Genomic DNA, 27,175 nt, shown 5'->3' with positions numbered 1-27,175 from the left:
GTATTCCTATAAACCTGACTTTGGTTTTTTTTGTTTCTGTTTTTGCTAATTAAAATATACTTTTTCTTACCAACTTTAAAAAATCATTTTGGAGCCAATACATTTAACATATTTTGCTATGTTTTATATTATACTAAATGATTCCTGGATTCTACGCAACGGTTTCTTTTGGCCAGTACAGTTGTACAGTTAAATAGTAAATGAAATGATGGGGAGGAGATGCTGTAAAAGGAGGAGCAGAGTTTGTGACAGGATGGCTACAAGGCAGCCGCTGAAAGGGGCAGCTGTAGAGCAAACACCCTGGAAAGAAAGCTAGACTCTGAGCCAGGCTCCCCTTGCCCAGGCTCCCACGCGGCAGGGAACATGTTGTCAAGTCTCAGGAGCCTCCTGTCAAACGTGTGGCTGACACATAGTAGATACTTAACAATTATTGAAATGAAGATTGAAATATGCCATCTAGAGTGGTCAGGCATAGACAAAATTATCAAAATAAGGCTGGGGACCAAAAAAAAAAATGTTATCCCAGTGATAAATGAAAGCCTGAGATTGGATGAAAAAGGAGCATATTGTTAGACTAGAGTTTCCTGGTAAAGATGGGACCGCTTCAGCTCAAATCTTCAGGAAGTTGATATTGTTTCACATTTATTTAGCACTGGGTGGTTTTCTTCTTTGAAAACCCAATGCTTTTGAGCTACTGATTTGTAGTAATGCTTTCACACATCATCCAGTTAAACACTTAAGGAGTATTTTCCCCCCTTCTTCCCAAAGTTAAAAGTGATAGTACTTATTAAAGTACATTATTAGTTCATTGGTGATTCATAGCTTTTGGAGTTTTGAAATTCTATACTATTAAGGATTATAGTTTTAAAATAATGCAGAAGATCATAGGAAAATGCAAAGGCAGTCTGGCAGTTCAGAACTGCTACTGCAATACAGACTTTTGAAAACAACTCTAATTTAAAATTCAACATATTTTCTAAGTAGAGATTTTGGAAACTGTATAAAATTAATTTATGTTGATTTCTTTACTGTAATTCATATACATGTGTCGCATAGTTAACATTATCTTGTACGTTGCCTTTTCACTTATTACATGACAAGTATTTCCCCATGTCTTTAAATAATATTTGACAATGTTATTTCAACAGTTGCATAATAAACCATTGTGTGTGTGGATTTACCATAATTAGCTTAAGTATTCTTGTAGTATCATATATAATGCAAACTTAAAAATCTAAATCTTTCTTCAGTACTAAAATTTACTGGAATCTTTTTGTCTTTGATAGATTTGGGGTCGGTTTAAAAAAAGCAAACAGGGCTTCCCTGGTGGCGCAGTGGTTGAGAGTCCGCATGCCGATGCAGGGGACGCGGGTTCGTGCCCCGGTCCGGGAAGATCCCACATGCCGCGGAGCGGCTGGGCCCGTGAGCCATGGCCGCTGAGCCTGCGCGTCCGGAGCCTGTGCTCCGCAACGGGAGAGGCTACAACAGTGAGGCCCGCGAACCGCAAAAAAAAACAAAACACGCGCACGCGCACACACACACACACACACACACACACACACACATAAAACAAGTCTACTTTACAGTAACAAGTAATTACCACCAAATTGCCCTTGCTCTCTGCAACAATGCACAATCTGTAGAGAGAAAGGATCCTTCTCCCTTCGCGTGGGAGTCATGGAAGCTACATCCAGCCATTCACAGAAGTGGCATGCCCCTTATGCTTCACCCCTCTGAAAAGGCACTGTCACCTCGCAGACCCCATTCCCCTCGCATCCTAGCTGGATGCAATGCTGCCAGCCAAACAACCCTTGCCCTCCCTTGCAACCAGGAGCCAGGACAACGTGTTGGTTAATAGCGTGCGTGAGAAGTGTTGTGGGAAGTGTCTTCTGGGAAGTCTCTTTGAAGGAAAATTCGAGCACCTTCCTTATCTCTTCCTGCTTCCTGCCACATAGATGTGATGGCTCTGGAAGCTTTCTTGGACCGTAGAGACTAGGCCCACACCCTAGGAGTGGCAGAGCAGTGAGCCAGAAGGAATCCAGGTCCCTGATGACTTTGTGGAACCATGAAACCAGTCCTGGATGGCCTAGCTCCAGACTTTCTATGTAACAAATGAGCGCCTGCCTTGTTTTACATCCCTGTTGCTTTGACTTACTCCGTTATATACAGCCAGTCTGCACAAATATAGTTACCAATATCTTTTCTAGGATCTGTCCATGTGATTATATGATATTTCTTGGCAGAGGTGAGAAGAAAGGTTAATTAAAAAGTGGTTTTTACTAGTAAACAACCACAAATTCAACAAGTGCTTGTTTCTCCTGAAGTGTATGAATTTTGGACTTCCCATGATAATTGCTTCTACTCTAGCAATTCAAGAAAAAAAAATCAGCAAATAAAACATGGTGGGTATGATAAAAGTTATTCAAAAACGTGCTGCCATTTCCTAGCAATAATCATAGTAATAAGAGGTCACGTTTACTGACTGAGCACTTTCTGTGTGCCCAGCACTACTGAAGCACCTTACGTGGGAGATCTCCTGGAACCCACAGCACCCACAGGTGGTGGGAACTATTATATCCCCTTCAGCAGATGAGGAAATTACTCCCCAGCCCTACCTTAGTAACCCTGATGCCCCTTATCCCCTCTCCTTTTTCTTTTTCCTCTAGCACTCGTCCCCTTCTCACTTGCTATATAATTCACTCTCTCTGTTGGTTTATATTTTATCGCCTGTCTCTGTACAGCAGAACATACCTTCTTCAAGGCCACATATCTTTGTGTGTTCACTGCCATATGCCACATACCTATCACAGTGACCAACATACAGTTTTGCTCAACAAATTCTCACTGAAATGAAATAGAGCGTGCCACTTGCTCACGAAGTTATATGTACTCTGAATTATTATGCTAGATTATCTTCTAAGCTGCTTGCTTTCTCTAACTGTTGACAAAGTGCTGTTCTGAATTAGTTTTTAAATGACTTGAAGGTTGTAAGGTAATGTTCTCTTTTCAAAGAAATTTAATTGCCTATTTTTTGAAGAATTTTAGGTTTAGAGAAAAGTTGAGCAGGAAGTACAGAGTTCCCCTGTACCCACTCCCTGTTCTTCCCTCCAGTTTGCCCCGTTTTAACATTTTACATTAGTGTGTTACTTTTGTTACAGTCGATGAGCCATAGTTTACCCCAGGGTTCACTCTTTGCGTTGTGCATTCTGTGGGTTTTGACAGATATGTGATGGCATGTATTCACTGTTACAGGATCATACCAAATAGTTTCACTGCCTGAAAAGTCCTCTGTGCTCTGCCTGTTCATCCCCCCACCACCCAAATCCTGGCCATCACTCATCTTTTTACTGTCTCCATAGCTTTGCCTTTTCCAGAATGTCTTATAGTTGGAAACTATAGTACGTAGCCTTTTCAGACTGGCTTCTTTCACCTAGCAATATGCATTTAAGGTTCCTCCCACACATTTTGTGGCTTGATAGCTCATTTCTTTTTTATCACTGAATGATACTCCATTGTATGGATGTACCACAGTTTATCCATTCACCATTGATATCTTGCTTGCTTCCACATTTTGGTAGTTATGAAGAAAGCTGCTATAAACTTGCGTGTACAGGTTTTATGTGGATGTAAGTTTTCAATTCATTTGAGTAAATACCAAGGAGGGTGATTGCTGGATCAAATAATATTCATGTTATGTCTTTATAATGAGGCTGCATTGAGAACCAACACCCTGACACAGTTTAAATTTGAGTGAAGAGTGAGTGATGCTGTTTCTTTTTTCTGATTCTTCTCTTTTAAGTGTCTCCTAAAACCACATTCCAGGGCCATGCATAAAAGACATGAAAGATGTGTGTAAAGTATAAATACACTATTTCACAACAGCTCAAATCAGCTCTCATGTTGTCAGTACTTCATAGTTCTAATAAGACATAATCTTGCATTTATATTGTACGGTGTCCCACTAATTAAAAGGAGCGTACACACGTTCAATAATCTTTGTAAATTCTCAGCAAAAATAAGAGTATGTGTCACAGAGAGCTGGCAGAAACTTTCACATTAGACATATAAAGCTCCTCTGTTTTCTACACTACAGTATGCCATTATTTTATTTTTCCTTTTTATTCCAAATTGGAGAAGCTAAGAAATTTATATATCCGGATTGGGACTGGCTGTGTCTAACAAATGGTGGAGTTTGTGATGACCTAGTGGCAGGTAGAAAACCTTTAGGCAGGAAAAACCGAGACCTTCTCTAGCATTGAGCTTTGTCAAGTCTAGAAGCACAGCTGAGGACCAGCGAGGAGAGTGACACATCCATTTGCTGCTGATGGAGCTAGCTTATAAGTGAAGTGGCTGTCGCGTTCTGGTGGCCTGGGAAGGATTCCTGTCACGCTTTTCTGGATCCAGCCCACTCCTGCCTCTCAAGAAACCCGGTGCTTTCTCCCTTGTTGTACTCCTGCCCTCCTTTACTGAGCATGAGCTATCCATTCCGCACTCTGGGTGTCTTTTGCCGCGTGAGGTAAAAGTCATGAGACTTGAGTGCATCTGTTTCTTCTTTTCTTTATATAAAACTCCCCTACTCCTGCTAACTGTTGGACATTTTTTTCTATCCTTTTCTGATCTGATCTCTCCAGATAACAGGCACCACTGTGTTATTTACGCAGCCCTGACCACTCGGGGTCATCATTGATTCCTTTCCATGTTCCAGATAAGGAAAGCAGAGTAAGCAAAAACATGGAAGCTTGGCGCGTGAGCCTCTGTTAATTAACCAAGTATTAGAGTGCTTATCTCTTCGATGTGCCCTATCCAGGATAGTTGGCTAGGCCCTCAAATAGTTCTGTCCCATGTGGGACAGACACGTAAAGAGATATTTGCAGCGAAGTTGGATATGTGTTACGGAAGAAATATGAAGCTTGTTTGGGCAAAACCATGAACAGTTTTATGTGACCTGGGCATAAGGTTTGCGTTTGTGTTTGGTGGGGCCTTGTGGGCAAAGAGAGATGTTAAATGATAAATCTGAAAAGGTAGGTTGAAGCCAGGTGGTAAATTACCTTGAAATCATGGTAGGGAGCTCGGGCTTCATTGAATAATTGCTGTGGAATCATCAAATATTTTTTAAAAGCAGAATAACAAGTGAACCTGGATTTCTAGACTGTTTTCTAACTTTCTCCTGGACTTTGCATCTGTATCCCATAAGCATCTCAAAAGCTCTTCAAAGTCAAAACCAAACTCGTTTTCTTCCCTTACCCTTTATTCCTCCTGTGGCGTTCCCCATCTTATTTATGGACGTCACCATCTGCAGCAGTCAACCAAGCCAGAGATCTTGGGGTCTTCTTCACTTCCTCTTTATCCCCTGCACCATGGTCAACAAGACAGCACGTGTCAATGACTCTTCCTGTGACCTGGCACTCTAGTTCATCTCCTGCTCTCCACTTTCAACTCTAATCTTTTCTTACATTAATTATTCTTCAGTGTACAGAGATTAGGTAGATTATTTTACCATGTTGCTTCCACACGAGGCTGAAATGCTATTAAATCTTTTTATAAGCTTAGAGTTATACATGTGCAACCTGAGTTTTAAGGATATTAGAAACAATATCAGTGTATTAAGAATTCACAGGATGGGTACTATATACCACTGAAATCGCTCTCTGACTTTATAAGTCCCTTGGTGTTCCTCTTTATTATATTAGTTAAGATTAGCTTTGGAGCATATAGCTAATAATAATAATAATAATAGTGGCTTACATAAGAAAAAAGGTTATTTCTCATATAAAATAAGTCTGGAGGGAGGCAGTTACAGTCTGATATGATGGCTCCATCATGTCATTAAGGATAAAGGGATAGTCTGTCTTTCTGCTACAGTACCCTAGTACACAGCTTCCATCTTCAAGGTTACTTACTGGTACAAAATGGCTGCTAGAATGCCAGCCATCACTTCAATGAAACAGTTCCCCCGAAGAAGGAAAGGTGAACAGGTAAAAAGTTGCTTGCCAGCTGAGTCACCTCTCATTAAGGAGGCTCTATGGACATCTCACACACCATTTCTACTTCATAGGCCAGAACTGAGACACAGAGCTAGATACTTAGCTGCAAGAAGGCTTAGAAATGTCTCTCTTTTTTTTTTTTTTTTTTTTTTTTTGTGGTACGCGGGCCTCTCACTGTTGTGGCCTCTCCCGTTGCGGAGCACAGGCTCCGGACGCGCAGGCTCAGCGGCCATGGCTCACGGGCCCAGCCGCTTCCGCGGCATGTGGGATCTTCCAGGACCGGGGCACGAACCCGTGTCCCCTGCATCGGCAGGCGGACTCTCAACCACTGCGCCACCAGGGAAGCCCGCAGATTTTTTTTTAAAGACCTGAATGATTAGATATACGGGTCAAGCACACAGTATTGAAGAATTAAGTATTCATCATGTAGTATCTTCAGTGTAAAAACACAGTTTCAGAATCCTGATTATACTCCCAGTCTGATGTCTCCAATGAATTCACTTTTATATTCCTCCCTTTGTTGTTGTCTTCTGTTATCACAGTATGTTGTGATGTGGGTCAGCTAAGAAATAAAATCAGTGACTTCCATTCCTAAGATGTTTCTTTTTTTAAAATTCTTGCCTCTATATATATTGTTTCATAAAACCTGGTACTGTGATCATCATGGCCATTTTTTACAGCAGAGAATTGAAACAGAAAATTGCACTATTTTTAGTTGACAGCTGACAACATGTCAATTTAAAGGAGGAAGCAGTTCCATGCAGTAGGACAGTGGATTTATCTGCAGTGGTTTTTTTTTTTCCTTTTCATCCTCTAACTTGGCAGAGAATGCCAGCCTTGCTGAAGATCTGGGTCTCAGTAACTATCACCCCCATCACATCACCCCCATTTCAGTGCTCTTTTCAGCAAAGTCGTAAATGGAATTAGCCAGGGCCACCCGTGAGGGTGCAACTTAATACTCACAAAAATGACACACAGACTGATAGATTTAGAAAGCAGTGGAAAAGCTATTACCAGTTCAAAGCTAGATGTCCCTCTCTTCTCTCCTTATTCATGCTTTCTCCCCCTCTGTGTGACTGGTTTACTTTATTTACATATAACTAAAGGTAGAAACTAAACGGTAACATACTCAAGACAGAAAAGTGAAAGTTACAGTGACAGAATGATTTCCTTCAAGTGTTTACTCAAAAGTCCCCACTTGAGTGAAGCCTTCCCCAGCTGCTCTATCAGTGTCATCTCCCCATCACACCCTCTGACGTTTCATATCCTTTTTCCTGCTGGATTTTCTCTCCTTAGCCTTCCTCATATATAACATACATATTTTTGTTTATTTATCTTGTTTATTGTCAGTCTCCTCCACGAGAAAATAAATTTTGCAGGAACAGTGATTTTCTGTTTGTTTTGTTCACTCCTAAATCCCTGGTGCCTAGAATATGACCAGGCACAGAGCAGGTGCTGGCTAAGTGAATATTGTTGCATGATAAATAATAAGAATATATTAGAAATTTAATGGTCTCAGCATTCAGTTTATTTTTTATACCTTGTTAAAGTGGTATCATTTAGATAAGTGTAATCCTAAACTGAGGAAATCCATGGTACAGCTGATCTTCCCTCGTGGTTTCCTCTTGTTATTATTGGAGCTTGTTACAGATGCCCATTTTCCCTATATTTAGACAGTTTTTGGTTACTTCCTGTTGGAACTACGTGTAATTTTCCTCTCCTTGGGTGTCCTCTTAGTTTTTCCAGGGACAAAATTACCGTCAGTCCCATTATAAAACAGTTTGATGTTACAGTTTCTATCTTAGATTACATTTTGTTCAGTGGAACAGTAACTACATATAACGCAATGCTCTTATAATACTGTTGTATTATAAAGATAATAGATGTATTATTAATAGAGGTAAAAGATGTACACTATTTCTATTTGTAACCAATGGTATATAAAAAACGGGGCAGTTTTCCCAGGGTGTATGTTCTAGAATCAGAAGGTAAATTGATGGATTCTCATTCAGTTTATATATAAAACATGTATGTATGGAACTGGTCCCTAGTAATATTTAAGCACTCCAAAATGAGATACCCTATAGAGTAGAAGATATATTTATAGTGGCAGAACCCCTCCAATTAGACTATCTTGGAAACTCTAATTGAAGAGCCAAAATACCATTGTCATTTAACTCAGTGATGCATTTATTAAAGGATAATTACACTTCAGCTTGAAGTGAGTCTTCTAGATAATACTTCCCAATGATAACAGAATAGTGTGTGCTCTCAGCTCAGTTACTAAAGTTGCTGGTATTGCAGCAAGTAGAATGTCATTGTCTGTGGCCGTTTCCCATTTAAAGATTACCTCATGCATGTTTTCTGTGCTGTAGTCCCTGGAACTGTGGACTGAAATCATGAAGTCACGTGTATACCTTTGCCTGGAGACAGATGGCTCCAGCTTGGTTCAACTTCATAGCCTTTTTCTGCATTGCCAATTTCTAGTACAATAAATGGCCTTGTTTTTCACTCGTTTACACAGGCAAGTTCTGTAACTGATAGTGTATGTGCTTGAAAAATCAGGTGTTTGGCAAGTAATAAATATAACCTCATGAGAGCATGAACCAAACTACATTGATGGATTAATAGCATAGACATCAGTGAACTCAGAAATTCATAGGTGCTGAGGTAAACAAAACAAAGAAGCACTTCAAAAATACAGGCATACCTTGTTTTACTGTGTGCAGATATTCTCTTTTTTACAAATTGAAGGTTTGTGGCAACCCTACGTCGAGCAAGTCTATCAGTGCCATTTTTCCAACCGCATTTGCTCACTTTATGCCTCTGTGTCACAAACTCAACAATTTTATGTCACAAATTGGTAGTCCTCTAAATATTTCAAACTTTTTCATTATTATTATATTTGTCATGGTGATCTGTGATCAGTTATCTTCGACGTTACTGTTATATAATTGTTTTGGGGATCCACGAACTGTGCCCACATAAGACAGCTGACTTAATTGGTATCAGTAAATGTGTGTGTTCTGACTGCTCCATTGACAGGCAGCTGTCCCATCTCGCTCCCTTTCCTGAGACCTCCCTATTCCCTGAGACATGACAATATTGAGGTTAGGCCAATTAATAACCCTACAATGGCCTCTAAATGTTCAAGTAAAAGGAAGAGTTGCATGTCTTTCACTTTAAATCAAAAACTAGAAGTGATTAGGCCTAGTGAGGAAGGCATGTCGAAAACTGAGGTAGGCCAAAGGCTAGGCCTCTTGCACCAAACAGTTAGCTAGGTTGTGAATGCAAAGGAAAAGTTCTTAAAGGAAATTAAAAGTGTTACACCAGCGAATACACAAAAAGAAAGCAAAACAGTATATTGCTGACGTGGAGAAAGTTTTAGTGATCTGGAGGGAAGATCACACCAGCTACAACATTCCCATAGACCAAAATCTAATCCAGAGCAAGGCCCTGACTCTCTTCAATTCTATGAAGGCTGAGAGAGGTGAGGAAGCTGCAGAAGAAGAGTCTGAAGCTCACAGAGGTTGGTTCATGAGGTTTAAGGAGAGAAACCATCTTCATAACATCAAAGTTCAGGGTGAACCAGCAAGTGCTGATGTAGAAATTGCAGCAAGTTATCCAGAAGATCCAGCTAAGATAGTTAATGAAAGTGGCTACCCTAAACAACAGATTTTCAGTGTAAACAAAACAGCCTTCTCTTGGAAGAAGACTCCACCTAGGACTTTCATAGCTAGAGAGGAAAAGTCAATGCCTGGTTTCAAAGTTTCAAAGGACAGCCTGACTCTTTTGTTAGAGGTTAACACAGTTGGTCACTTTAAGTTGAAGCCAATGCTCATTTACCATTGTGAAAATCCTAGAGCCCTTAAGAATTGTGTTAAATCTTCTCTGTCTGTGCTATAAATGGAACAACAAAATCTGGATGACAGCACACCAGCTTACAACATGGTTTCCTGCATATTTTAAGCCCATTGTTGAGACCTACTGCTCAGGAAAAAAGATTCCTTTCAAAGTACTATTGCTCACTGACAATGCACCTGGTCACCCAAGAGCTCTGTTGAAGAAGTACAGTGAGATTCATGTTGTTTTCATGCCTGCTAACACAGCATCCATTCTGGAGCCCATAGATCAAGGAGTAATTTCGACTTTCGAGTGTTATTATTTAAGAAATACATTCATAAGGCTATAAGCTGCCATAGATAGTGATTCCTCTGATGGATCTGGACAAAATCAGTTGAAAACCTTCTAGAAAGAAGGACTCACCATTCTAGATGCCATCAAGAGCATTCGTGATTCACAGGAAAAGCTCAAAATATAAATCTTTACAGGAGTTCAGAAGAAGTTGATTCCATCCCTCATGGATGACTTTGAGGGGATCAAGACTTCTGTAGAGGAAGTCACTGCAGATATAGTGGGAACAGCAAGAGAACTAGATGTGGAGCTTGAAAATGTGACTAAATGGCTGCAATTTCACGATAAAACTTTAATGGATGAAGAGTTGCTTTTTACGGATGAGCAGAGAAAGTGGTTTCTTGTGAGGGAATCTACTCCTGGTGAAGATGCTGTGAAGATTGTTGAAACGACAATAAAGGATTTAGAATATCACCTAAACTTAGTTGATAAAGCAGTGGCGGAATTTGAGAGGATTGAGTCCAATTTTAAAAGAAGTTCTGTGGGTAAAATGTTATCAGAACAGCACTGTACGCTACAGAGAAGTCGTGTGTGAAAGGAAAAGTCAATCGATGGGGCACATTTCACTGTTGTCTGATTTTAAGAAATTGCTACGGTCACCCCAACCTTCAGCAACCAGCGCCCTGCTCAGTCAGTAGCCATCAGCCTTGAGGCAAGGCCTTCCCTCAGTAAAAGGATTATGACTCACTGAAGGCTCAGATGATGGTTTGCATTTTTTTAGCAATAAAGTATTTTTAAATTAAGGTATATGCATTGTTCTTTTAGACATAATGCTATTGCACACTTAATAGACTACAGTATAGTGTAAACATAACTTTTGTATGCACTGGGAAACCAAAAAAATCATGTGACTTGCTTTGTTCTGGTGGTCTGGAACTGAACCTGCAATATCTCCAAGTTATGCGTGTACAACAGAAGGTAAAAAGGAACCTGGTTCTATTTCCATAGAAAGGTCGGTCAGTGATATACTGTGACTACTTGGCCATCTTGTTTTTGCTTCCAGATAAATAGATAATTTAAGATTACATTTTCAGTATCATGCAAATTTCATTAATCACCCAGCCTTTCCACCTCATTGATTTTTAAAAGCTCTTTAGGGCTTCCCTGGTGGCGCTGTGGTTGAGAGTCCGCCTGCCGATGCAGGGGTTCGTGCCCCGGTCCGGGAAGGTCCCACATGCCACCGAGCGGCTGGGCCCGTGAGCCATGGCCGCTGGGCCTGCGCGTCCGGAGCCTGTGCTCCGCAACGGGAGAGGCCACAACAGTGAGAGGCTCGTGTACCGCAAAAAAAAAAAAAAAAATGCTCTCTTTATTCATCTAGGGGAAAACTTTATCTTATATTCAGCAAACCACTTCTAAATTGCTGGTTCAGCCCCTTGATATAATTCAGTTGCATTAATCTATCCAACTTATAGCTTTCAGCTTCCCCTCCCCCCAAAATAATTACATATCTTTGGAAGATCAGAAGCTAGGAAGACAGGAAAACAGGCTTGATTAACATCAGAAACTTAACTGCATGAAGATCAATTCCTTCTTTGCAATTAACTCAGCAACTCAGAGGATAATTTCTCTGTCATAATTAGAAGATAAATAATCTATAAGGATGTACCACTTATTTAAAGGGTATAGTCTGATCATTTGTCCTATTAGTAATGAGTAATGGTAAACTGAATTGTGAATTCCCTTCTGAATTTTAATATATGAAAGTGGCCGTAAGCAAAGGGAGTAATTATTTGCCTAAATTAAAATATCATCATCAAATTTTCATCAGTGTTTAATTTAGAAAATTTTAATCTTCAATACCAAACATAATATAAACCTTGAGCCTCACAGATAAGGACACACTGAAAAGCAATTACTCAACTTTATAACTTTTATTCACACATCATCAAATTGGGCAAAATGAGCTTTTTATTATATTGATTACTAACACTGCTCTGATTGTGTTTAATAAGACTGACCGAGTTTTGTCAGTGATTCAAAAAATCTAAATTGCAATGGGTAACGGGAGTTTCTTCACAAAGAAGAAAAAGGGGGTTTTCTTCTGATATTGGGTTTCCATTTGTGGGGTGTCAGAGTCTGCAACAAGATCAGAGACAGCAAACCAGGATTTTGTCTTTTGGGAGAAAAAAAAGCGGGGGCAAAGAGGATGGTGAAATTTAGGGCTTGAGATATCATAAAAACTATGCAGTCCAACTCCTAATTTCACACATGAGCAACCCGATGGGTGAATCGACTTACCCAATGTCACTCAGCTGGTTAACAGCAGACTGAGGCCAGACAGAGGGGTTCCTATGTCCTTTCTGATTCTCTCTTCCCCATCATGTGTTCTTTCAGTGACTGCAGGGGTTGGGAAATTAAGGAACTTTCATTTCTCTATTTCTAGATTCCCCTGCCTTTCAAAAAGTGGTGTTCTCGGTTAACATAATTGAATGTTACAGGGACTTGGCTGCTTTGCAAGTATCTGAATTTTGTGTTTTCTTGCAGCTTTCTCAAATAATGATAGCGTGATACAATTTTTTCTTCTAACATATTTCTCATGTAGAATATGTGTCTTCCATAGCCATTTATGGCCATATCTAGACAGAAGATTACTGGCAGTTTAGGAGTTCAGGAAACATAGGACTGTTTCTACTTAATATGTTTGGATTCATGATTCATAGAATATAGCCTATTATGGGTTTTCAGATATAATACACAGACATGGTGACAAGATAACATATTAAAAAGCAAGTCAAATTTCATACATAAGAAAAATCAAGCCTGAAGTGCCCAGTACTTTTAAAAGAGAGCAAGCAGTGGCTTTTCACTCTTCTCTTATGTAATTCCTTTAAAGTGTTCTCAGGAAGATGATTTGTAAGTAGATAGACCTTAGCTCAAGGTAAATTCATTAAAAAAAAATTGATGACTTGTGAAAATTCTGAAGGTCTCTTCAACTGTATTGTCTCAAAGGCTAACCCTTATTCTCTTCCCACCTCTATGGATTATCTGATTAAATATCATATCACTTCCGTGATCCCGCTCACCTGATTTGACTCGGTAGCTTTGGATTCTTGAGACTTATTTTGGTGTGTTAAGGGCTGGGTAGTGTGGAGGAAGAAATGCATCGAGTTGAGTATCAGATACAGGTGATGTGGCATTCGTTGCACATACTGTGGTTGTTTAGTCAGGGAATAGATTTAAAGGAACTCGTTTACTGGGAACCAGGGCTCTTCCCAGCGTGTATCTGTTGCCATATGTGCCTTGAATCGGTCAGGATGAAGACTAAGCTACAGCAGTAATGTAGCAAAGAGAGCCAGCAGCACAATGGCTTAAAGAACAAAGTGCATTTCTGCCTCATGTGACAGGCCCAATATCAGTGGCCTGGGCCAGCGGGGCAGCTCTGCTCCACACCATCTTCAGAGAACTTGGTTCTTTTCGTTTTGTTGAGCTGCCGTCCTTGGTGCAGTGGTTTTCAAACTTTCTGGTTTCAGGACCGCTTTACGCTGGTGGTAACAATCATACAGGACTTTAAAGAGCTTTTGTTTTTGTTAGTCATATCTATCGATACTTATTGTATTAGAAATTAAAACTGGTAAATTTTTAAAGCATTATGAATTTAATTAAAATAACAAGAAATCATTACATGGTAACAAATAACATTTTAAGAAAAATAACTGTATTTTCTAAAACAAAATTTAGAGGTTTTTGAGATAATCTCTAATTATGATTTAGTAGATGAGAGCTGGGTTCTCATTCCTGCTTCTACATTCAGTCTGTCACAGGTGTGTGTGTGTGTGTGTGTGTGTGTGTCTGTGTGGTTAATTTATATGGTGACTATCTGGCCTCACAAAGATATGAAATTGTAAAAGGTAGAAATATCTCAATAGTGTTTTCCAGAAAACTGTAGATTTTCTTCTTTGATATGATGCCAAAACTCAAAAGTCATTTCTTTTTTTTTTTTTTGCTGTATGCGGGCCTCTCACTGTTGCGGCCTCTCCCGTTGCGGAGCACAGGCTCCGGACGCGCAGGCTCAGCGGCCATGGCTCACGGGCCCAGCCGCTCCGCGGCATGTGGGATCTTCCCGGACCGGGGCACGAACCCGTGTCCCCTGCATCGGCAGGCGGACTCTCAACCACTGCGCCACCAGGGAAGCCCAAAAGTCATTTCTTTAATGTCAGTGAACTTCTTGTACTTGGTTACATTAACATCCATTGGTTACTCTTTCCCTTTCATCCATGTATGATTATTTAACATCATGCATTGGTCATTTGGAAAGTATTGGTTCACTGAGTTATACATACCTTACAAGTGTTGACACGTTATTATAAATATCAAAAGCAAAAACACAGAAGCATATTTGTCGTTGTCTTCACTAATCTCCTCTGAAAAGTTTTTAACAAATGGAAAGCTATTAGGCATATAGTAGCCTATACGTATTTTCCAAAATACTAATTTTTCCTTGAAAGCTTGAATTTTATCACTGGCAGCAAATACTATCATTTGAGTTTCTTGAAGTCACAGGCTCACTTTGTTCATTTTCGAGAAAGTGTCTACAAATACTTGATTCAGAATAAAAGCCATTGTGAAGAAAAATTAACAGCCAAGTTTTCATTCACATTTCATTCTTCTAAGTTCAGTGTTTTGTTTTTTCATGTTTTCCCCACCTTTGTATTATTGTTTCTCTCTGTCCTGAATAAATGTTAAAGGTAGGAGTGAGAAGACCTTTGTATACAGGACAGGTACACTTGTATCACCAGCCCTCCATTCCTGGTGGGGCTGGTAGCCTCTAGGAGGTTGTGTGGCCTCAGGAGGCCAACAAAATAGCACCTGGAAGACTGATCAGGAGGCGGTGAGGTGGGGATGACAAGCCAGATACAAGGTGCCGGAGTAGTTAAGGCACGGAGATGGGAATTAATGGAACACACACAGCAAGGTGCTTGGTCTGAAGAGAGCAGGCGTGCTTATTGGGAAGAGTGGACTAGCCTTGCCTGGTCACAGTGGACAGCCAACCTAATAGGAACATGGACAGCCAGGCAGAGGCATTTTACCTTCTGAGTTGGAAATGAGGAGAAGGCGATTAAGGTTTTTTTTTTTTTAATCCTCCAGAGAATAACGCAAGGAAAGGGATGATTAGGATAAAATGATGTTGGAAATATGACATGGTTCCTGAAAGATAAAGAATTCAAGTTCTTCTTCCGTCTCCTCCATTCACCATCTTCTGCTTGTCCTTCTGGCTTCAACTACTATGGCACCACTAGTGGAGCTGTCCCCTCCCACCTCTCCCTTCAAGACTGGGCTGGGTATCTTTTTATATCTACTCCTCTGTGTCCTGTGTTTACCTCTGCTATAACTTGTCATTATTTTGTTTACCCAGGAGATGGTAAGTTCCTGGAGGATGGAGAACTTGGCCATTGTATCTTCATGCCTAGCAGAATGTCTGATTTATGGTAGCCACTCAGTACTTGAAAGAGCAAGTGAATGAGGAAGGTCCAATAATATTAGCACAAAGATATTAGGATGTAGGCAGGTTGGTTTAGAAGTGGTAATGAAGAGGTTGATAAGGATCTTCAGAATGAGAGTAGGTGGGCTGGGTGGCAAAGACTGATCATCACTGTAATTAGTGCAAAGTTTATTCTGTATTATTTTTTCATCTTATTATTTTCCCCTTTCCACTTTCTCTTAATGGAGAATTTAGAATTAAATTATTGATGATTGGTTTATACTTGAAATATCACTGTCAACATGTAGATATTCTGAAGGCAGCTATTTCATGTACTAGCTTTTAGTTTAAAATTAATTAGAATTATTGGGTTTCCCTGGCAGCGCAGTGGTTGAGAGTCTGCCTGCCGATACAGGGGACACGGGTTCGTGCCCCGGTCCGGGAGGATCCCACATGCCGCGGAGCGGGTGGGCCTGTGAGCCATGGCCGCTGAGCCCGCGCGTCCGGAGCCTGTGCTCCGCAACGGGAGAGGCCGCAACAGTGAGAGGCCTGCATACCGCAAAAAAAAAAAAAAATTAATTAGAATTATTGAATAATTTGAAGATTGTAATAATTAATACCATTAATGTTATTTGTGAATATAGAGCAAATGTGTGTTTTTTTAAATCAGACCTATTAAAAGTACATGGACTTAGCTTCTTTTTATTATTCGAATAAGACCTGTTCATTGTAGAAAATTATAGCTACAGTTACTTTGTGTAATTTAATATTAAAATATAAACATGTTTTTAAAAAGTAAAAAGCATCCGAGATAATCATTACTCAGAGATAAACACTAATTAACTTTTGGTAAATATCCTGCCAGGCATATTTTGTGTGTGTGTGTGTGTGTGTGTGTGTGTGTCTAAATATATATCTACTTTAAACATAAGGCACACTGTATATTCTACTTGTAACTTGATTTTAACTGAAAGTATGAATATGCTAGTTACGTCCCCTTAGCCCATCTGATATTCGCATGGCTGTAGTGGACAGTTCCATGCACTTTTGACAGTGTCCCACATCAGATATAAGCTGTGCCATATCTTTGCTCTGCTTTCTCCAGAGCTGCAAATGCTACCTAGACACAGGAAGGTACAACCTAGGCATATGGAGGCGTTAATACTGGAACCTCACCAGTGGGGTATGAGAGTTGGTGGATAAATGCTGCAGCTCCCCGTCCTGTGTTGGGACGGTTATAAGATACATGCTCTGTAATTCTGCAGAGGTCCTCAGCAGAATTGAGGTGCAATAACCAGCTCATTTCTGAAAACCATATTGGATTTTCTCCTTCATCCATCTCACTTTCTCCATTTTTCCAGTTCTGTTTCCTGGAGTCACCTCTCAAATACCCAGCCAGCACCCAAGTCTCAGAGTCTGCTCCCACAGAATCCCAGCTAAGAACGTGCCAATGTTCAATATTATTGAACGATTAGATTTATTTCAATTTTTCATTACTAGAAAAGGAATTGCAATGGAAATCCACATACAAATGTCTTTACTCTGAGTCTAATTTTTTTTTTTTACAATAAATGCTGGATTAAAGGATGTGCAGATTTTAAAGATCAAATAACTTTTTAGAAAGCTTATTCCAATTTGCAGTGTTGGTTTCCCTATACACTGCTAACCCCTGGGTATTAACCTCTTCAGATATTTGCCAGACCAGGTTAAAAATTCTGTCTCGTTTTAACCTGTAATTTTTACATATGTTTTTGGTCACATATTCTTTTGTTTGATGTGTTCCCTGTTTGTATCTTCTCCCTATTTTTCTGATCGGATGTTTAAATATTTAAATCAATGTTTGTGGGCTCTTTACATATTAGAGATCTTAGTCCTTTGTCGTATGTTATAAATTGTTGCCTTAAATGATCTTTTGACTAATTTTGTGCTCCTTAATAGTGTCGACTTAAAGAAAAACACACAGCATAAGAGTTTTGAGGTTAAGTTTATTCAGGGCCTTACTGAGGACTATAGCCTGGGAGATAGCTCTGAGGAACTGCTCCAAAGAGGTGGGAGGACCCAGTTTATATATGATTTTTTTTTTTTGGCTAGGAAATACATGCTGTCAAGCATACATCTTCATAAAAGATTATTACTAATCACAAAGAATAGACATCTCAAGTTAATTATTTTAGTGTTTATGTATGGGAAGATGCAAGAATCTGGAGTCATTGAAATTCTTCCTGAGATATCCATCTAACTATCCACGGGGTCTGTTTACTCAAAGCACAGAGCACCTCATCCTGTTTTCATCCTGAATTCCTCTCAGGGTTGTACTGTGTCGGTGGGTGACTGCAGTAGGTCACAATTCAGTGGGTGGTGAGCAACACTCTTTTGTTCTTCTTTGTTCACAGTAGCCACTCTAATTGGCTTCATTCCCACATTCTGCACTGGCCTCCCTCTACATGTCTCTCCCCGCAGCTAACCCACTCCCTGTGTTGACATTCTCACCATTTTCCTTTCTCTATAGGTCTTTCCACCTCATTTTCTTTCATCTTCTCTTTTCGTCATCTGGTTCCTTTATCCCTAATTTCTATTCTAAACATGGAATTAATCTGTCCATTCTACTTTGCAGTGATTCTCACTGGCCTGGAGGAGAGTACACATCTGAATCAATGAGAGACGTGCCTTTTTAAGCTTCCTGTTCCCCAGACTCTTCAGAATCACAGCCATAGTTACTGTGAGGTATACGTGGAGTCCCTCAGCTGAGCAAAGGCAGAAAAAGTTGGGAACCACTGGCTGGAAGGTTTTAAAAGGCATGGAAATGCCGCTTAGATTTCTTTTCTCTTTGGCTGTATGATGAAGCCTACAGAGAGACCCTTTGAGCTTAGAGCCCATCTCTGAGGAACTCCTTCTATTTTCTGTATGCTTGGCAGATCTGCAAATTACTTTCTAAATTGATTGCTGAATGTGCTGAAGGCACATACTTGACTAGGTCCTGAGGACTAGCATCTGTTTTAAAGTCTGATCAATATGAAAAGCTGCTATCTTTATATAATGCCATGGATGGGGTCAAGTCTAAATTACATTTGCACATCACAAGAGCTTTCAAAGCTAATGCAGATGCCAAGGGCCTCTAGAGAGGGGTCACCACTCTGCTTTGTAGGTTTACAGTCGCATATCTACTGACCCAGGAAAGGAGGAAAGTGTACCCCTTGCATGCTGGGGAGCGTTCTAGTCTACTCATCACTGACCAGCCGCGTCTTCAGGCTGTCAGAGACTTCTGGCTTCATTCTTTTCATCCCAAATACAATTTTTATTTTTACATTTATATTAACATATTTCCATACAAATAACCCAAAGAAAGTTTAATATTAGTTTTTTTCTAATTTTTAAATATTATTTTATTTATTTTTTTATACAGCGGGTCCTTATTAGTCATCCATTTTATACACATCAGTGTATACATGCCAATCCCAATCTCCCAATTCATCCCCCCCCACCCCCCCGTGGCTTTCCCCCCTTGGTGCCCATACATTTGTTCTCTACATCTGTGTCTCAAGTTCTGCTTTGCAAACCGGTTCATCTGTACCACCAAATACAATTTATTGATCAGTTTTTAAACTCACAAAGCACAAAATATTTCTTTCCATTATGAGTTACTTAGCAATATGTATTAAATGAAAACTGTAGATTATCATTTTGAATGGATTTGATTTATATTCATTGAAATCATACAGTTCAACATTTCTAAAAAGAATTTGCAATGTTTATGTAATAAAATTGTTAATATAGATATTACCATCAAAAAGTTACACACAAAAGGAAAAATAAGCAAAAATGTTGAGACAGTCATAACTGCAGTGACTGAGCTTCAGAATTAGATCTCAGCTTCCCAAAACCATGGTAAAAAGATAATGGGGTAACAGGAAACATACAAAGCATTCACGAAGGGAAGTATTTTTCCCCCCTGGGCTAAATTTAAAAGGAAAAATATCATTTGAATTTATGTATTTGAATTTAGTAGTTACCTAGTGGTAACCTTTCCAATATAAACTCATTGCAGACAAGGAAACATTTTTCTCATGTTTATTTCTTACAATAAATCTTCAATATAAGCCAAAGATATAAGATTTAAGTATAACTCAGTGAAAGTGTTTTCAGAGTAGTTTCAGTGAAAGAAGTTTCAGAGTAGTTCAGGGATCTAGCTTTCTGGCATTTAAAAACATAATCCAAGGCTCTATGTATTTCATACCTAAACTATTCAGAGGCCAGTATGTCTCTTAGACTGTATTCCTTCACTGTTAGTTGTCACACCTGGGCTTTATGAAAGCCATGTAGGAGTTTGGATGGAAATAGTGAAAGATGAAAGTTTGCTTCTAAGATGCTGACTTCAGGTAAAGACCCACACATTTTTCACATTTTTGATGAGGCAACAAAATGCTTTTAATACTTTATATGATTCATGTTCTTTTGTTAAATCAAAATATTTATTAATTCAAAGAAACTACTATTCGTTCGGCTGTAGGTACCTACTGATTCTTGGGGGAAAAAAGGTGTGTATATGTATTTATATTTATGTTTAATCATTTAACACTTGCCTGGTTAACTGAGCATCCTTTTGTCTGGTCTTTTGCTTCGAACTCAGTTATTCCTTTAGTTCACAGTGACATGATAAATGTCAGTGATCTGAGTTAGCCTTGATTTTTAAGACTTCATTTTTTTTTTGAGCAGTTTTATGTTCATAGAAAAATTGAGGTACAGAGATTTCCCATGTACCCCTGTCCCCACACATGTATATTCTCTCCCACCATCAAATCCACCACCAAAGCGGTACATTTGTCACAACTGATGAACCTACACTGACATATCATAATCACCCAAAGTCCATAGTCTACATCAGGATTCACCCTTAGTGTTGTACGTTCTATGGGCTTGGACAAGGCCTTCTTGATGTCAGATGATTGATCCATCATCATGATAGGTGGCATGGAAACTGAAAGGTACATTTGTTGTTTTTTAACTATTATTTTTAAGAAGTATATCAAATGGAACTTAAAAACAATAAACTAAGACCAAGCCTATCTTATTCCAGATGGTGAAGTGAAATGATCAGACCTGATCTATTTTTGCTAGTGCTGTTCACTATGAAACCACTACAGAACAACTGATAAAAGAAGCAACCTGATAAAAAAAAAAAACACATTTACTGACACTTAAAAAAAAAAGACTTCTCTACTTTAAAAAAAAAAAAAAATCACAGAATACATAGCACTCAAGTCTTATGCGTTTGGTCCAAAGGCAAAGGCAAATGAGGACTGCTCGGTGACCTCCAGCAGCACATCTGACCTCCATCCTGGTGCTGGGGTTCGGTGCAGGAAGCCTCCCCTGGGACACTGTGTTATTGATGGATGTGCTTGTGGCCAAGTTGTGTCTCATGTGATGTGTCTGGGAGCAGATGTGCATATACTGTATAATGAAAAATCCCATTATACACTGTGATTTAAATCGAGAGTGTTAGAAGTCATTTTGTATCCACTCTGTTACTGTCTGTCTTAGTCTTGTTCAGATGTTTTGTAAGTCTTCTTAAATTGAAATTAGTTGATGTGTACCTTAAGAGCTTTTAAGTACCATATATAGAGAGTTGTCTTACAATGCTGTGTTAGTCAGCTTGGACTGCCAAAGCAAAATGCCATAGACTATGTGGCTGAAACAACAGAAACTTACTTCTCACCATTCAGGAGGTTGGAAGTTCCAGATCGAGGTCTGGCAAGGTTCGGTTTTCAGTGAGAACTCTCTCCCTAGCTTGCCTCTCTTCCTGATCACTGCAGTCCTCACGTGGCCTTTCCTCTGAGCACGTGAAGATAGAAAGCACTCTCTCACTTCCTCTTCTTATAAAGCCACCAATCCTATTGGTTTAGGGCCCTATCCTTATGGCCTCATCTAACCTTAATTATCTCCTAAAGGCCCTGTCTCTAAATACAGTCACGTTGAGGGTTTAGGGCTTGAATATGTGAATTCAGTCCATAGCAGATGCTAAAACAACAAAAAAACTTGGTATAATTTCTGTTGACCAAAAAAAGAAAGAAAAAAAGTAGGAAGTAAATCTGAGGGATCTTGTGAATGACCTATAATCATGGAACTCTTTAACAGTGAGAGGCCTGGCTAGCCATCTGGGACATGTGATTTCTTTTGTAGCTTAAGCAGGATTTGGAGATCCTTTCTAACCCGAAAATTCAATATTTTTAGGTAATAGCTCAATTATTGATTCTTAGTTATGGATAAATCAATTCCAAATATCCATGATTTTCTTTCATTATGCATTCTTTGTACATCCAGAGTACCTTGGGAAGTTATAATGGAAGAATCTGGCTGGCCTGAGTTTGTGTCCCAGCTTTTCTACTTACCAGCTAGGTAGCCTTCAGTTAGTTATGGTACCTCTTTGAGATTGCTTTTTGTCTATAAAATAATCATACTTACCTTGATGCATATACAGTCGGCCCTCTGTATCCACGGATGCAAGAACCCGTGGATATAGAGAGCCGACTGTTCATGCCATTTTATATAAGGGACTTGAGCATCCTTGGATTTTGGAATCCACGGGGGGTCCTGGAACCAATCCCCCGAGAATACCTAGGGATGACTCTATTAATGAGAATACAGGCTATACTACTGTGTATGTGTGTATGTATGTATGTATATATATATGACAACACAGTAGTTTAGATATGAGAGGATGATAGGAATTTATCTGTGTCACACATATAATCCAGAGGTAAGCAGACCAGGGCTAGTAGGAGGCCTCCAACATCAACTTCAACAGAAACTTCCATCCCAGGGTGAAAGATGACAGCTCCAGCTCTTATTATCTCCCTCCAGTGGGAATGGAGAAAAGGTGAGAACAGCTCATTCACATTTACTTTTAGGGGCAGCATCCATGTGTCAATTCTGTTCACATCTCTTCCACCAGAGCTTAGATGTGTGGTTCTAGCAATCACAGAAGTTGGTTGAGAAGCATTGTCTCCAGCTAAATAGTGTTTTACTAACCATTTCTGCTTCACATTTGGCTATTGTAAAGATTAGAAATAATTTATTAATTTATTCACCTAACAGTGAATTGTGAAATATTATAACAAAGTGCCTAGCAAGGTGCCTTACACCTGGTAAGTACCAAGTTGGATCACCCTCCTTACTTTCCTCTAGCACCTTACTACTCAAAATGTGGTCCAGGGTACAAGCATCACCTTGAAGCTTGTTAAAAATGTAGACTCTCAGCCCCAAGCCAGACCTACTGAATCAGATCCTGTGTTTTAATAGTTTAAGGAGCCTCCACAGCAGCATATTCTTTGTCTTTTATGGTACCTGCACGCTATGTTATCTTGAGCACTTACAATGTTGCTATGAGAATTAAATGAGATAATATGTATAAAATACTGTAAAATCTGTAACGTGCTTCATATCATTATTTAACTGTATATGTCTGAGGGAGAATAAAGTGAATCTTAAGTTATTGAAATGCCAAGATTTGAGAATCATTGGGTTTTGGGATTTTCCGATGTTGATAATGTCCCCTGATATTGTAATGCCATGTAAAAAAGGCATTTCTATTTTCAGAAGACGTGCTTGAATCACCTTGCACTGTCCTAGGTACAGAGCTTTTCTCTAATTATGTAGGAAGATGCTAGGCCCATCCTTCTAAAATGAGGGTTTTCAGTGTATTTTTTCGTAACCATTATTCTTGACATCTAAATATTGCAGCTTTTTATGTTCTTAATTATGTTACTACCTATACAGATTTTGATATCAAATGAGCATGGAAATGATTCTTAAAAAGGTATCTGGAAAAACTGATTTAAAAAGCAGTAGGTTTATGGTATCAGTTGAAACTAACGATGCTATACCTAATGCATTAAATATAAGCAGCCAATCCAGATTCATATGTTAGTGTTGAGCTGTTAGAAATTAGGAGAATCACCATTTCATGGACTTGTCTTCTCATCTGTAAATTGGGAAAGATGGTGTTTGTTCTGTCTCAAAGAGTTTTGGGAGCCATAACATGAGATCCTAGAAAAATGTAGCACATAGAAGATGATATTAATATCTAGTATTGTCAAAGTAGGAAGTATATGTGAACACGCATTGTGAAATAAGTATGTGAAAGTGCTTACTTAAATGTTTGGCAAACAAGCTTGCAGGCTGAGCTATGGCCTTGGTAGCCCCATCAAGTTCTCAGTGTTCTTTGCTCCTGCTTCAAGTGGGCGGGACCCACTGAGAGACAAAGACTCACCCACTGCTTCTGGAGGTCAGTCAGGTTTCTGCACATGATACAAGCATGTCTAGGTGATGCACATCTGATGCATTCAGGGAAAAGCCTGGGTGTTAGAAGAAAACCAAGGAGCCAAGAAGCTCACAGAGGAAGGGAAGCTCTAAATGATGGATTTTCCTGGGTCACTGGGAGTCGTACCTTTGCTCTCCTGCCTGTGACGGGAAGGATGACTGTATTGGAAGAGATTTCTGCTGTGTCTTTAGAGGCAAGCACGCACATGCCCTGTGGGCTTGGGACTGATGCATTCAGAAAAAAGACTACGAGTCTTTTTATAGATGTTGCATTTCATTCTGCATTCCTTCTCATTAGCATTCAGTAATGAAAGCTGAACTGTCAATTTGAGTGTCTCATCCTGGAGGGATAAACGTAAGAATATGACATACGTTTTCCTCAGGGACTTTCAGCTAATTGTAGAGATAGTAAACAATTTTATCAGAGAGGAAGGTAATAACTAACATTTGTACTCTAAAGTAGATTTTGCTATGTTGTGCCCACATTTAAAAATAATGCATATAGGGCTTCCCTGGTGGCGCAGTGGTTGAGAGTCCGCCTGCCGATGCAGGGGACACGGGTTTGTGCCCCGGTCCGGGAAGATCCCACATGCTGCGGAGCGGCTGGGCCCGTGAGCCATGGCCGCTGAGCCTGCGTGTCCGGAGCCTGTGCTCCGCAATGGGAGAGACCACAACAGTGAGAGGCCCACGTACCGCAAAAAAAAAAAAAATCTATCCGTATCTGCATGTATATCTATATTATATAGAAAAAAAGGCCCCAAATGGGCTGTACATTAAAATAAATGTTAATAGTGATGAGAATTCAAATTATTTTTCTTTTTATTATTTTCAGTATTTTCTATATCTTCCTCAACGGACATATGTCGTTTATATAAGTCAATAACCGATTAAGCTTCTGAAGCCAATGCAGCATTTTTTTTTTTTTTTTTTTTTTTTGCTGTACGCGGGCCTCTCACCGTTGTGGCCTCTCCCGTTGCGGAGCACAAGCTCCGGACGCGCAGGCTCAGCGGCCATGGCTCACGGGCCCAGCCGCTCCGCGGCATGTGGCATCCTCCCGGACCGGGGCACGAATCCGTGTCCCCTGCATCGGCAGTCGGACTCCCAACCACTGCACCACCAGGGAAGCCCCATCTGCAGCATTTTTATACACGTTCTCTCATTTGATCCTCACCATCACCCTGGAGTTCGGTCACTCATAAACCTCAGTGTCATGGACATGAGAAATGGAGGACACAGGCAGACAGACAACTGGCACCAAGGAAGTTAAGTGCAGAGAGATTACGTGATACGTACAGCGTAGCACAGGTAGCAAGTGGCGAAAGCAGGAAAAATGGAAGGAGAATCAGGAGTGCTTGAATGAAAGGGGACTGTAAAGATCCCTGGACATCATTAGGTTTAGGGCATGGCATGGCTTTTTATTTCAACCTGGCTCCCTAAACTGAGTCCTGGTTCAGTTTTTATCAGACTCAAAGTTAGGGTCACAGTGGCTATGTTCGGCTTTGAGACCAGACAGTCTGAGTTTGATTTCCAGCTCTGGCCCTGCCTCGCTAATTAACCTGGATGGTTAATTATGGACTCAGGGCCTCAGTTTACCCATCTGTAAAATGAGGCAAATACTACTAGTAGTTACTGTAAGGATTAAATGAGTTCATACATGTGAGATCCTTTAAAAGTATATGGGACAATCTAAAGAGAAACAGCTTTTTAATTGGTTAAATAAATAACAGATCATGAAGGAAAACCCTCAAAAAAAAGTGTGTGGTCATAGGGAGGGCTCAACAAATACTAGCTAATATCCTCCATATCTTCATCCGCATCGGTGCAGGGCTGATGAGGACCATGGCGGGTGGAAGGATATCTCTGTGGCTTTCAGAGAGACAACTACATTATCCTACTGCAGAGGCAGCAACTTTTGATCTTACAGGGCCTGGGATGAGGTTAGGTCAGTACAAATATATCTGACATTAAACTCTCAATGACAGTATTATCATTTTGAGATATAGAAGCACAGATTGTAGTAATGATAGATTATGTTTCTTAATAGTTAGAAACATACTGATGTGTATCAAATGTGTATAGATGTATACCACCAAGTGCTGATAGCTATAGATCAGGAATGCAAAAAGAATGATAAAGTTAATACAGAAATATGAGAAAGTTTGTGCTGGTATTATGGGATGGTTCAGCTCTCTATTCAAATCCATACCAACCCCTCCCTGTTTATTACAGATGTTTGGAATCTGTGTGTATACTTAGATGTTCTCTCTGATTTCACAAGGTGGTAAGGCAAGTGATTGCCGTTAAATTAAGAAAGATTGTTTTTTCTTCCAAAGACCTTGACCATGAGTCTGAGCGTGGGGTGTACTGGGTTAATTCCCTCAGAACTGGAATTAGTCAGAGCTGTCCTACTGAAATAAGAGTACCTGCCTGCTGTTGACCCCCACTGAATGCGGGAAACAATTGATTAATAATGTTGCTTTGTAAACATTGAGTTGGAGGAGTTTCAAGGAGATTTGCACCAACTGTCAGCATTGTTTATTGAGAATAAATTGATCATTTGCAGCTGGTCTTGGTGAGACACTTGAAGGGCTCTGCTGTTGAGACTGGTTACCTAGCAGGGATGTGTCTACAGGACCAGCAAAATATAAAAAAACACCAGCTAGGACTCTATGCCGGAAGTGGCCTGAAATACTGCCGGTTGAGTTTAGAAGATTACCCAGAGAGAATGTATGATGGAATCCTCATGGCTTTGCTCTCCTATTCCTAATTATACTGAGTCCTTCAGTTCTCACACAGGTAGTTTGTTGAAATCCCCAAATACTGGGGGGGCCAGAACCTGTCATAAACATCCCTTCTCCCGCTTTTCCAAAACATGTGAAATGTGCTTCTTTGTCATGTTTTTCAGACCCCCTGGCTGTGGAATACAAGACACTGCTGGTACAACTACCCCTATCAGGTAAGGACACATTACCGTCTGGGTTTTTACGCATGTAAAGTACCTTTCTTAGGTCAGCGCCATGGTTTCAGGCAGGTCCCAGCAGGTTGGGCAGCCACTTTGCTTGCCCCCTGCCGTACCCCCTGCTGCTTGATGGTGGACACAGCCTAGTGAGAGAGGTAGTTTGTGTTAGAATCAAAGCTTGAGCAGATGGAGGAAGTGTGGAAGGTGCGTTTGCTGGAGATTAAGATACAATCACTTCAGTAGGTGGATAATTCCTTTTCTTTTTTTTTTTTTTTTTTTTTTTTTTTTTTTTTTTTTTTTTTT

General features: G+C 39.9%; 1 protein-coding gene across 2 annotated transcripts in view; it reads left to right on the top strand.

Moving 5' to 3' along the window:
• Positions 1 to 27,175, top strand: part of CERS6 (ceramide synthase 6) — a 317,168-nt gene that overhangs the window by 212,496 nt on the left and 77,497 nt on the right. For both annotated transcript variants that reach the window (XM_029225099.1, XM_029225098.1), the window contains exon 5: positions 26,819 to 26,869. In XM_029225099.1, the coding sequence (XP_029080932.1) occupies positions 26,819 to 26,869 (51 nt within the window). The remainder of the gene's footprint in view (positions 1 to 26,818; positions 26,870 to 27,175) is intronic.

This window comes from Monodon monoceros, unplaced genomic scaffold, assembly GCF_005190385.1.
Source record: "Monodon monoceros isolate NGI ecotype Baffin Bay Population unplaced genomic scaffold, NGI_Narwhal_1 Super_Scaffold_16, whole genome shotgun sequence".
NCBI lineage: Eukaryota > Metazoa > Chordata > Mammalia > Artiodactyla > Monodontidae > Monodon > Monodon monoceros.
Note: the sequence above shows the minus strand (reverse complement) of the source record. Positions and strands in the feature narration are given on the sequence as shown.